Below are 11,632 nucleotides of genomic sequence, written 5' to 3' on the forward strand. Positions count from 1 at the left end.
ACGCCCCCGGGGAAGTTAAGTTTACTGAGGTTAAGGTTAAGGTTAGGTTTAGGTATAGTTTTACTGAGGTTAAGGTTAGGGTTAGGGTTAGGCTGTCAATCACAGCGACTGGCCAATCACAGCGCGTCGACTGCGCAACCCGTGTAGGCTTTGGTATGTCGCGGGGTCGACATATGACCTTACTGGGCTGCATTCAAGACACCTGACTTGTGTCTGACACCTGACTTGATCATTACCTATGATTATCAGGCATTGGGGGTGAGCAGCCAATCAGAGGGGGTGTTATTAATGATATCATCATTAGCCATCCGGCATTGGGGGTGAGCAGCCAATCAGAGGGGGTGTTATTAATGATGTCATCATTACCCATCAGGCATTGGGGGTGAGCAGCCAATCAGAGGGGGTGTTATTAATGATATCATCATTAGCCATCCGGCATTGGGGGTGAGCAGCCAATCAGAGGGGGTGTTATTAATGATGTCATCATTACCCATCAGGCATTGGGGGTGAGCAGCCAATCAGAGGGGGTGTTATTAATGATGTCATCATTACCCATCAGGCATTGGGGGTGAGCAGCCAATCAGAGGGGGTGTTATTAATGATGTCATCATTACCCATCAGGCATTGGGGGTGAGCAGCCAATCAGAGGGGGTGTTATTAATGATGTCATCATTACCCATCAGGCATTGGGGGTGAGCAGCCAATCAGAGGGGGTGTTATTAATGAAGTCATCATTACCCATCAGGCATTGGGGGTGAGCAGCCAATCAGAGGGGGTGTTATTAATGATGTCATCATTACCCATCCGGCATTGGGGGTGAGCAGCCAATCAGAGGGGGTGTTATTAATGATGTCATCATTACCCATCCGGCATTGGGGGTGAGCAGCCAATCAGAGGGGGTGTTATTAATGATGTCATCATTACCCATCAGGCATTGGGGGTGAGCAGCCAATCAGAGGGGGTGTTATTAATGATGTCATCATTACCCATCAGGCATTGGGGGTGAGCAGCCAATCAGAGGGGGTGTTATTAATGATGTCATCATTACCCATCAGGCATTGGGGGTGAGCAGCCAATCAGAGGGGGTGTTATTAATGATGTCATCATTACCCATCAGGCATTGGGGGTGAGCAGCCAATCAGAGGGGGTGTTATTAATGATGTCATCATTACCCATCAGGCATTGGGGGTGAGCAGCCAATCAGAGGGGGTGTTATTAATGATGTCATCATTACCCATCAGGCATTGGGGGTGAGCAGCCAATCAGAGGGGGTGTTATTAATGATGTCATCATTACCCATCAGGCATTGGGGGTGAGCAGCCACCGCGACCGCTCAGCTCTGAAGAGGAGGCTGAAGGAGATGAGGAGACAAGAGGACAAGGAGGCTAGGGGGCGAGACAAGGAGGCGAGGGAGCGAGAGAAGAGCCTGCAGCGCCTCCTGCTGGTGGAGAGGGAGGCGCCACGGCGCAAGACCGTCAGAACCGAGTCGCTGCTATGAAGGAGGAACCGGATGAAACCGGTTCTGGTCACTTTTATCTGGTTTAACCCCATATAGACCTGAGACCAGATTCTACTAAATGACATGAAATCACAACCGTTTTCTGAAACAGAAACTAAAACAAACTATATTCTATATCAGCGGTGCCCCCCCCCCCCCCCCCCCCCCTCCAAGGACCCCCACAATGATATGAAATCCCCCCCCCCCTCCTGAAGCAAATATATGAGTTAAAAATATTCGCTGTGAAAGAATAGTTAGATAGTCAAAGATTTGCTCCATATTTTCACTGTAAATAAATATAAAATAAAGGTTTAAAAGTGTTTAAAAGCTATAAGGTGACACAGATGTCTAAATAATGGTTAAAGAGGTTTAGGCATGTAACGATACACTCAACTCACGATACGTATCACGATATGAGGTTCACGATACCATTTTTCACAATATTTTCAACACAATTATTTTCCAGACAAATAACCAAAAAATCTTTTTTTTTAATGATTTATCTTTCCCCCCAAGCTTTTTTCACAATCTTTATTTGACTACAGTGCAGAAACATAATTGCCTTCCTTGATGTATTAATGAGCATCAATAACGACCATCACCTGGTCACAGTCAGACACATACAGCTCCCCTCTGCAGGCCTCTACTACTGAAAGTGACTGGTGATGGAATATGATTACAGCTCACATTTCATATCACACACTAGCCCCCCCCCCGATTCTTATTTGTAATAAATCGATACATATCGTCGGGATATAATATCGATATATCGTTACATGCCTAAAGAAGTTACATTATCAAAACATCATCAACGGTCCATTTCATCATCTGAGCCACAGACCACCATGACATCACCATGACATCACCATGACATCATCTGAGCCACGGACCACCATGACATCACCATGACATCACCATGACATCTGAGCCACAGACCACCATGACATCACCATGACATCATCTGAGCCACAGACCACCATGACATCACCATGCCATCACCATGACATCATCTGAGCCACAGACCACCATGACATCACCATGCCATCACCATGACATCATCTGAGCCACAGACCACCATGACATCACCATGACATCATCTGAGCCACAGACCACCATTTGATGACATTAAACGCCGCCAAAGAGGCTGAATTCTAGCCTCTCAGACCCCAAACTAGAATATTGTGTTGTCCAAGGGTCAGATTTTGTCCATATTTTTCTTTCTTTTTTTATTTACAATCACTAAGGTTTTTTTGGGGGGATATTTAGTGCTTGTATTTAAAGGACCACTTCACCACTTTTCAACCTATCTTCATGGTCCTCACGAATGTTCATGATAAAATGCCACATGTTTTTTCTACTCGTAGGAGGGCTGTGTGCAGTTCAGAAACCAGTCTGTGTCTCATAGGAGGGCTGTGGGCAGTTCAGAAACCAGTCTGTGTCTCATAGGAGGGCTGTTGGCAGTTCATAAACCAGTCTGTGTCTCATAGGAGGGCTGTGGGCGGTTCAGAAACCAGTCTGTGTCTCATAGGAGGGCTGTGGGCAGTTCAGAAACCAGTCTGTGTCTCAAAGGAGGGCTGTGGGCAGTTCAGAAACCAGTCTGTGTCTCATAGGAGGGCTGTTGGCAGTTCATAAACCAGTCTGTGTCTCATAGGAGGGCTGTGGGCGGTTCAGAAACCAGTCTGTGTCTCATAGGAGGGCTGTGGGCAGTTCAGAAACCAGTCTGTGTCTCAAAGGAGGGCTGTGGGCAGTTCAGAAACCAGTCTGTGTCTCATAGGAGGGCTGTGGGCAGTTCAGAAACCAGTCTGTGTCTCATAGGAGCCCTCCTATGAGACACAGACTGAGTAGAAAGAAATGGTGGTATTTTATCATGAACATTAGTGAGGACCAATTATATGAAGATAAAAAGTGGTGAAGTGGTCCTTTGAGCGTAATGATAATAAATGATCTCATAGATTTTACATTTTTTTCATAATGAATTTCACATTCTGTCTCGCTTGTAATAAAAGCTTATTTTTTACTAAAGGTTTTGAATAAATAATGTTTATGTTGTAATGGTAACCAGTCTGTTGTCATGGTAACCAGTCTGTTGTCATGGTAAACAGTCTGTCAACTCAGTTATCGACACATGACTCGGAGGTTTAAAAATCACACCTGTGTGAACTGAGCGGTAACATTTAATGTTATAGTTACGGTACTGTACTGTGCTCTGTACTGTACTTTGTCATTTCTCAAAGATTTCTTCGAAAATATACAGTTAAAGCGTGGGGGTCCGCGGGGGGTCCCCGGGGAGTCCGTGGGGGGTCCCTGGGGGTCCCCGGGGGGAACGTGCCCGGTGGGGTACAACCCGGTTCTGGCGAGCCTCCCCACGTCCGAAACGGTCGAGAAATGAAAGAGTTACCGTGCAAACCGTGCAAACAGGGTTTCATTTATAAAGAGGAACGTCCAAACAGGGTTTCATTTATAGAGAGGGACGTCCAAACAGGGTTTCATTTATAGAGAGGGACGTCCAAACAGGGTTTCATTTATAAAGAGGGACGTCCAAACAGGGTTTCATTTATAAAGAGGAACGTCCAAACAGGGTTTCATTTATAGAGAGGGACGTCCAAACAGGGTTTCATTTATAGAGAGGGACGTCCAAACAGGGTTTCATTTATAAAGAGGGACGTCCAAACAGGGTTTCATTTATAAAGAGGGACGTCCAAACAGGGTTTCATTTATAAAGAGGGACGTCCAAACAGGGTTTCATTTATAAAGAGGGACGTCCAAACCAGCCGATTCGACTGGTATCACCCCATATAATCGGCGAAATCATCTGTTATCAGCACGTTTGAATGGGGCCAGAATGTCCATACTGGCATCCTCACCACATAGCCTGGTCAAGGTTTCCCCCTGGTGGACGTGTCATTTTGGTGCATGATGGAACTAGGAGTATATACTATTCGCTGTCTATCAGGACGTAACTCGAACGGCGCTGAGTCGGGTCTGGTGGCCTTCGCAACGCTCGGCTAGCGCCTCGCTCGGCGGTGCCTCACGTAGCTCATGGCCACCAGACACGGCGCGCCTCCGTCAGGACATCAGTGATAATGACAATGCTACAATCGCAGATAATGACATACTAAACAGTGAGGATGCCAGTATGGACATTCTGGCCCCAACGTGCTGATAACGGATGATTTCGCCGATTATATGGGGTGATACCAGTCGAATGGGGTGGTCCAAACAGGGTTTCATTTATAGAGAGGGACGTCCAAACAGGGTTTCATTTATAAAGAGGGACGTCCAAACAGGGTTTCATTTATAAAAAGGGACGTCCAAACAGGGTTTCATTTATAACTTAGAGGGACGTCCAAACAGGGTTTCATTTATAACTTAGAGGGACGTCCAAAAAGGGTTTCATTTATAAAGAGGGACATCCAAACAGGGTTTAATTTATAAAGAGGGACGTCCAAACAGGATTTCATTTATAGAGAGGGACGTCCAAACAGGGTTTCATTTATAAAGAGGGACGTCCAAACAGGGTTTAATTTATAACTTAGAGGGACGTCCAAACAGGGTTTAATTTATAGAGAGGGACGTCCAAACAGGGTTTCATTTATAAAGAGGGACGTCCAAACAGGGTTTCATTTATAAAGAGGGACGTCCAAACAGGGTTTCATTTATAACTTAGAGGGACGTCCAAACAGGGTTTCATTTATAAAGAGGGACGTCCAAACAGGGTTTCATTTATAAAGAGGGATGTCCAAACAGGGTTTAATTTATAGAGAGGGACGTCCAAACAGGGTTTCATTTATAAAGAGGGACGTCCAAACAGGGTTTCATTTATAAAGAGGGACGTCCAAACAGGGTTTCATTTATAGAGAGGGACGTCCAAACAGGGTTTAATTTATAGAGAGGGACGTCCAAACAGGGTTTCATTTAAAAAAAGGGACGTCCAAACAGGGTTTCATTTATAAAGAGGGACGTCCAAACAGGGTTTCATTTATAAAGAGGGACGTCCAAACAGGGTTTCATTTATAAAGAGGGACGTCCAAACAGGGTTTCATTTATAACTTAGAGGGACGTCCAAACAGGGTTTCATTTATAAAGAGGGACGTCCAAACAGGGTTTCATTTATAAAGAGGGACGTCCAAACAGGGTTTCATTTATAGAGAGGGACGTCCAAACAGGGTTTCATTTATAGAGAGGGACGTCCAAACAGGGTTTCATTTATAGAGAGGGACGTCCAAACAGGCTCCATAAAGGGTTTCATTTATTTTCTAACATCCATAAACAGAAATAACGACATGTCCAAACAGGCTCCATAAAGGGTTTCATTTATTTTCTAACATCCATAAACAGAAATAACGACATTTGGGCCACAGTAGGTCTTCAACTCTTCATCAGGTGATGATGGCCACGTCCCTGTTTGATGGAGAGCTTTGTTATGTGGGTGGTGAGACAGGCAGGCAGACAGACAGGCAGGCAGGCAGGCAGGCAGGCAGACAGACAGACAGACAGACATCGTGACCCTCTGGAGTAAGGGTGGAAATTCCCTCTCCATCGTCCAAGTTGCCACCCCTGTACTATACTGTACGTATGTATAAATGGTGCATTTATATAGCGTCTTTATCCAAGGCACCTTCCATAGATACACACACACACAAACACACACACACACACACCTTTACATAGATTGTGCATTACATTCACCCATCTAAGTTATAAATGAAACCCTGTTTGGACGTCCCTCTTTATAAATGAAACCCTGTTTGGACGTCCCTCTTTATAAATGAAACCCTGTTTGGACGTCCCTCTTTATAAATGAAACCCTGTTTGGACGTCCCTCTTTATAAATGAAACCCTGTTTGGACGTCCCTCTTTATAAATGAAACCCTGTTTGGACGTCCCTCTAAGTTATAAATGAAACCCTGTTTGGACGTCCCTCTCTATAAATGAAACCCTGTTTGGACGTCCCTCTCTTTAAATGAAACCCTGTTTGGACGTTCCTCTTTATAAATTAAACCCTGTTTGGACGTCCCTCTAAGTTATAAATGAAACCCTGTTTGGACGTTCCTCTTTATAAATGAAACCCTGTTTGGACGTCCCTCTAAGTTATAAATGAAACCCTGTTTGGACGTCCCTCTCTATAAATGAAACCCTGTTTGGACGTCCCTCTTTATAAATTAAACCCTGTTTGGACGTCCCTCTAAGTTATAAATTAAACCCTGTTTGGACGTCCCTCTAAGTTATAAATGAAACCCTGTTTGGACGTTCCCCTTTATAAATGAAACCCTGTTTGGACGTCCCTCTTTATAAATGAAACCCTGTTTGGACGTCCCTCTAAGTTATAAATGAAACCCTGTTTGGACTTCCCTCTCTATAAATGAAACCCTGTTTGGACGTCCCTCTCTTTAAATGAAACCCTGTTTGGACGTTCCTCTTTATAAATTAAACCCTGTTTGGACGTCCCTCTAAGTTATAAATGAAACCCTGTTTGGACGTTCCTCTTTATAAATGAAACCCTGTTTGGACGTCCCTCTAAGTTATAAATGAAACCCTGTTTGGACGTCCCTCTCTATAAATGAAACCCTGTTTGGACGTCCCTCTTTATAAATTAAACCCTGTTTGGACGTCCCTCTAAGTTATAAATGAAACCCTGTTTGGACGTCCCTCTAAGTTATAAATGAAACCCTGTTTGGACGTTCCCCTTTATAAATTAAACCCTGTTTGGACGTCCCTCTAAGTTATAAATGAAACCCTGTTTGGACGTCCCTCTCTATAAATGAAACCCTGTTTGGACGTCCCTCTAAGTTATAAATGAAACCCTGTTTGGACGTCCCTCTAAGTTATAAATGAAACCCTGTTTGGACGTCCCTCTAAGTTATAAATTAAACCCTGTTTGGACGTTCCCCTTTATAAATTAAACCCTGTTTGGACGTCCCTCTAAGTTATAAATGAAACCCTGTTTGGACGTCCCTCTCTATAAATGAAACCCTGTTTGGACGTCCCTCTAAGTTATAAATGAAACCCTGTTTGGACGTCCCTCTAAGTTATAAATGAAACCCTGTTTGGACGTCCCTCTAAGTTATAAATGAAACCCTGTTTGGACGTCCCTCTAAGTTATAAATTAAACCCTGTTTGGACGTCCCTCTAAGTTATAAATTAAACCCTGTTTGGACGTCCCTCTAAGTTATAAATTAAACCCTGTTTGGACGTCCCTCTAAGTTATAAATGAAACCCTGTTTGGACGTCCCTCTTTATAAATGAAACCCTGTTTGGACGTCCCTCTCTATAAATGAAACCCTGTTTGGACGTCCCTCTCTATAAATGAAACCCTGTTTGGACGTCCCTCTCTATAAATGAAACCCTGTTTGGACGTCCCTCTCTATAAATGAAACCCTGTTTGGATGTCCCTCTAAGTTATAAATGAAACCCTGTTTGGACGTCCCTCTCTATAAATGAAACCCTGTTTGGACGTCCCTCTTTATAAATGAAACCCTGTTTGGACGTCCCTCTCTATAAATGAAACCCTGTTTGGACGTCCCTCTAAGTTATAAATGAAACCCTGTTTGGACGTCCCTCTTTATAAATGAAACCCTGTTTGGACGTCCCTCTCTATAAATGAAACCCTGTTTGGACGTCCCTCTCTATAAATTAAACCCTGTTTGGACTTCCCTCTTTATAAATTAAACCCTGTTTGGACGTCCCTCTTATAACTTCCTTTGAAGTGAAATGTTCTTTTTTTGTTCTTTTATTCAGTTCTACAAACTGAATAAAATAAAACTCAAATCAATCAAACCCAACATCCGTTATAATAAATGTGACGAGTGGATAATCCAACACTGTCTCTCTTTCAGACCCATGGATGGAATGAAGGAAACTGAGGCCATGTTTTGTATATTGTGTACATTTTATTTGAATTCTTTACATATTTTGAAGCATGACTGATATCAGAGGTTCCCAAAGTGGGGTCCGGGGACCCCCAGGGGTCCTTGAGGGAGTTCCAGGGGATCCCCGCTAAATGATAAGTAGGAACCAAATGGACCCTTATGGGTCTGTAACTCAGAGAGTGTACAAATGAAACCAAATGGACCCTTATGGGTCTGTAACTCAGAGAGTGTACAAATGGAACCAAATGGACCCTTATGGGTCTGTAACTCTGAGAGTGTACAAATGGAACCAAATGGACCCTTATGGGTCTGTAACTCAGAGAGTGTACAAATGGAACCAAATGGACCCTTATGGGTCTGTAACTCTGAGAGTGTACAAATGGAACCAAATGGACCCTTATGGGTCTGTAACTCAGAGAGTGTACAAATGGAACCAAATGGTCCCTTATGGGTCTGTAACTCTGAGAGTGTACAAATGGAACCAAATGGACCCTTATGGGTCTGTAACTCTGAGAGTGTACAAATGGAACCATATGGACCCTTATGGGTCTGTAACTCTGAGAGTGTGCAAATGGAACCAAATGGACCCTTATGGGTCTGTAACTCTGAGAGTGTGCAAATGGAACCAAATGGACCCTTATGGGTCTGTAACTCTGAGAGTGTGCAAATGGAACCAAATGGACCCTTATGGGTCTGTAACTCTGAGAGTGTACAAATGGAACCAAATGGACCCTTATGGGTCTGTAACTCTGAGAGTGTACAAATGGAACCATATGGACCCTTATGGGTCTAACTCTGAGAGTGTACAAATGGAACCAAATGGACCCTTATGGGTCTGTAACTCTGAGAGTGTGCAAATGGAACCAAATGGACCCTTATGGGTCTGTAACTCTGAGAGTGTACAAATGGAACCAAATGGACCCTTATGGGTCTGTAACTCTGAGAGTGTGCAAATGGAACCAAATGGACCCTTATGGGTCTGTAACTCTGAGAGTGTGCAAATGGAACCAAATGGACCCTTATGGGTCTGTAACTCAGAGAGTGTACAAATGGAACCATATGGACCCTTATGGGTCTGTAACTCAGAGAGTGTACAAATGGAACCAAATGGACCCTTATGGGTCTGTAACTCTGAGAGTGTACAAATGGAACCAAATGGACCCTTATGGGTCTGTTACTCGCAGAGTGTACAGATGGAACCAAATGGACCCGTTAGGTCAGAGTTAAATTAACATTGATTTTACAACATAAATTGGGGGTCCCAGAGATATAAATACCATTAAATGGGGGTCCGTAGACTAATGCATGTCAAACTGGGGGGTCCTTGAAATTAACCAGGTTGAGAATCACTGCTAGAGCCGTAAACATCTTCTCTTATGGGGGTCCCTGGCATATCTCTTCAAATGGGGGTCCCTGGCATATCTCTTCAAATGGGGGTCCCTGGCATATCTCTTCAAATGGGGGTCCCTGGCATATCTCTTCAAATGGGGGTCCCTGGCATATCTCTTCAAATGGGGGTCCGCGGGGCTGATTAGTGTCAATTTGGGGGTCCTTGACATGAAAGGGTTTGTTAACCAGTAACTGACTGGGATGATAACCTGACTGTTGTCCAGCAGGGGGAGTGGTTTCACCAGGCTACTGGGATGATCCTAATGTTGTCCAGCAGGGGGAGTGGTTTCACCAGGCTACTGGGATGATCCTAATGTTGTCCAGCAGGGGGAGTGGTTTCACCAGGCTACTGGGATGATCCATGTTGTCCAGCAGGGGGAGTGGTTTCACCAGGCTAAATGTTGTCCAGCAGGGGGAGGGGTTTCACCAGGCTACTGGGATGATCCTTCCAGTTGTCCAGCAGGGGGAGTGGTTTCACCAGGCTAATGGGATGATCCTAATGTTGTCCAGCAGGGGGAGTGGTTTCACCAGGCTACTGGGATGATCCATGTTGTCCAGCAGGGGGAGTGGTTTCACCAGGCTAATGGGATGATCCATGTTGTCCAGCAGGGGGAGTGGTTTCACCAGGCTACTGTTGTCCAGCAGGGGGAGTGGTTTCACCAGGCTACTGGGATGATAACCTGACTCCGCCAGCAGGGGGAGTGGTTTCACCAGGCTACTGGGATGATCCTTGTTGTCCAGCAGGGGGAGTGGTTTCACCAGGCTACTGGGATGATCCTTCCAGTTCAAATGTTGTCCAGCAGGGGGAGTGGTTTCACCAGGCTACTGGGATGATCCTTCCAGTTAAATGTTGTCCAGCAGTGGGAGTGGTTTCACCAGGCTACTGGGATGATCCTTGTTGTCCAGCAGGGGGAGTGGTTTCACCAGGCTACTGGGATGATCCTTCCAGTTCAAATGTTGTCCAGCAGGGGGAGTGGTTTCACCAGGCTACTGGGATGATCCTTCCAGTTCAAATGTTGTCCAGCAGGGGGAGTGGTTTCACCAGGCTACTGGGATGATCCTTCCAGTTAAATGTTGTCCAGCAGTGGGAGTGGTTTCACCAGGCTACTGGGATGATCCTTGTTGTCCAGCAGGGGGAGTGGTTTCACCAGGCTACTGGGATGATCCTTCCAGTTAAATGTTGTCCAGCAGGGGGAGTGGTTTCACCAGGCTACTGGGATGATCCTTGTTGTCCAGCAGGGGGAGTGGTTTCACCAGGCTACTGGGATGATCCTTGTTGTCCAGCAGGGGGAGTGGTTTCACCAGGCTAAATGTTGTCCAGCAGGGGGAGGGGTTTCACCAGGCTACTGGGATGATCCTTCCAGTTGTCCAGCAGGGGGAGTGGTTTCACCAGGCTAATGGGATGATCCTAATGTTGTCCAGCAGGGGGAGTGGTTTCACCAGGCTACTGGGATGATCCATGTTGTCCAGCAGGGGGAGTGGTTTCACCAGGCTAATGGGATGATCCATGTTGTCCAGCAGGGGGAGTGGTTTCACCAGGCTACTGTTGTCCAGCAGGGGGAGTGGTTTCACCAGGCTACTGGGATGATAACCTGACTCCGCCAGCAGGGGGAGTGGTTTCACCAGGCTACTGGGATGATCCTTCCAGTTCAAATGTTGTCCAGCAGGGGGAGTGGTTTCACCAGGCTACTGGGATGATCCTTCCAGTTCAAATGTTGTCCAGCAGGGGGAGTGGTTTCACCAGGCTACTGGGATGATCCTTCCAGTTCAAATGTTGTCCAGCAGGGGGAGTGGTTTCACCAGGCTACTGGGATGATAACCTGTTGTCCAGCAGGGGGAGTGGTTTCACCAGGCTACTGGGATGATCCTTCCAGTT

At 45.5% G+C, this 11,632-nt stretch overlaps 1 protein-coding gene across 1 annotated transcript in view; it reads left to right on the forward strand.

The window, feature by feature from the left end:
* The window catches only part of LOC306927428 (uncharacterized protein), a 79,865-nt gene extending 76,381 nt beyond the window's left edge, over positions 1-3,484 (forward strand). Inside the window, exon 20 of the mRNA XM_079507167.1 lies at positions 1,304-3,484. Within this exon, the coding sequence (XP_079363293.1) occupies positions 1,304-1,498 (195 nt within the window). The 3' untranslated portion in view covers positions 1,499-3,484. The remainder of the gene's footprint in view (positions 1-1,303) is intronic.
* Positions 3,485-11,632: the final 8,148 nt, after the last annotated feature.

The sequence above is a fragment of the Electrona antarctica genome, assembly GCF_951216825.1.
Source record: "Electrona antarctica genome assembly, chromosome: 1".
Lineage (NCBI taxonomy): Eukaryota > Metazoa > Chordata > Actinopteri > Myctophiformes > Myctophidae > Electrona > Electrona antarctica.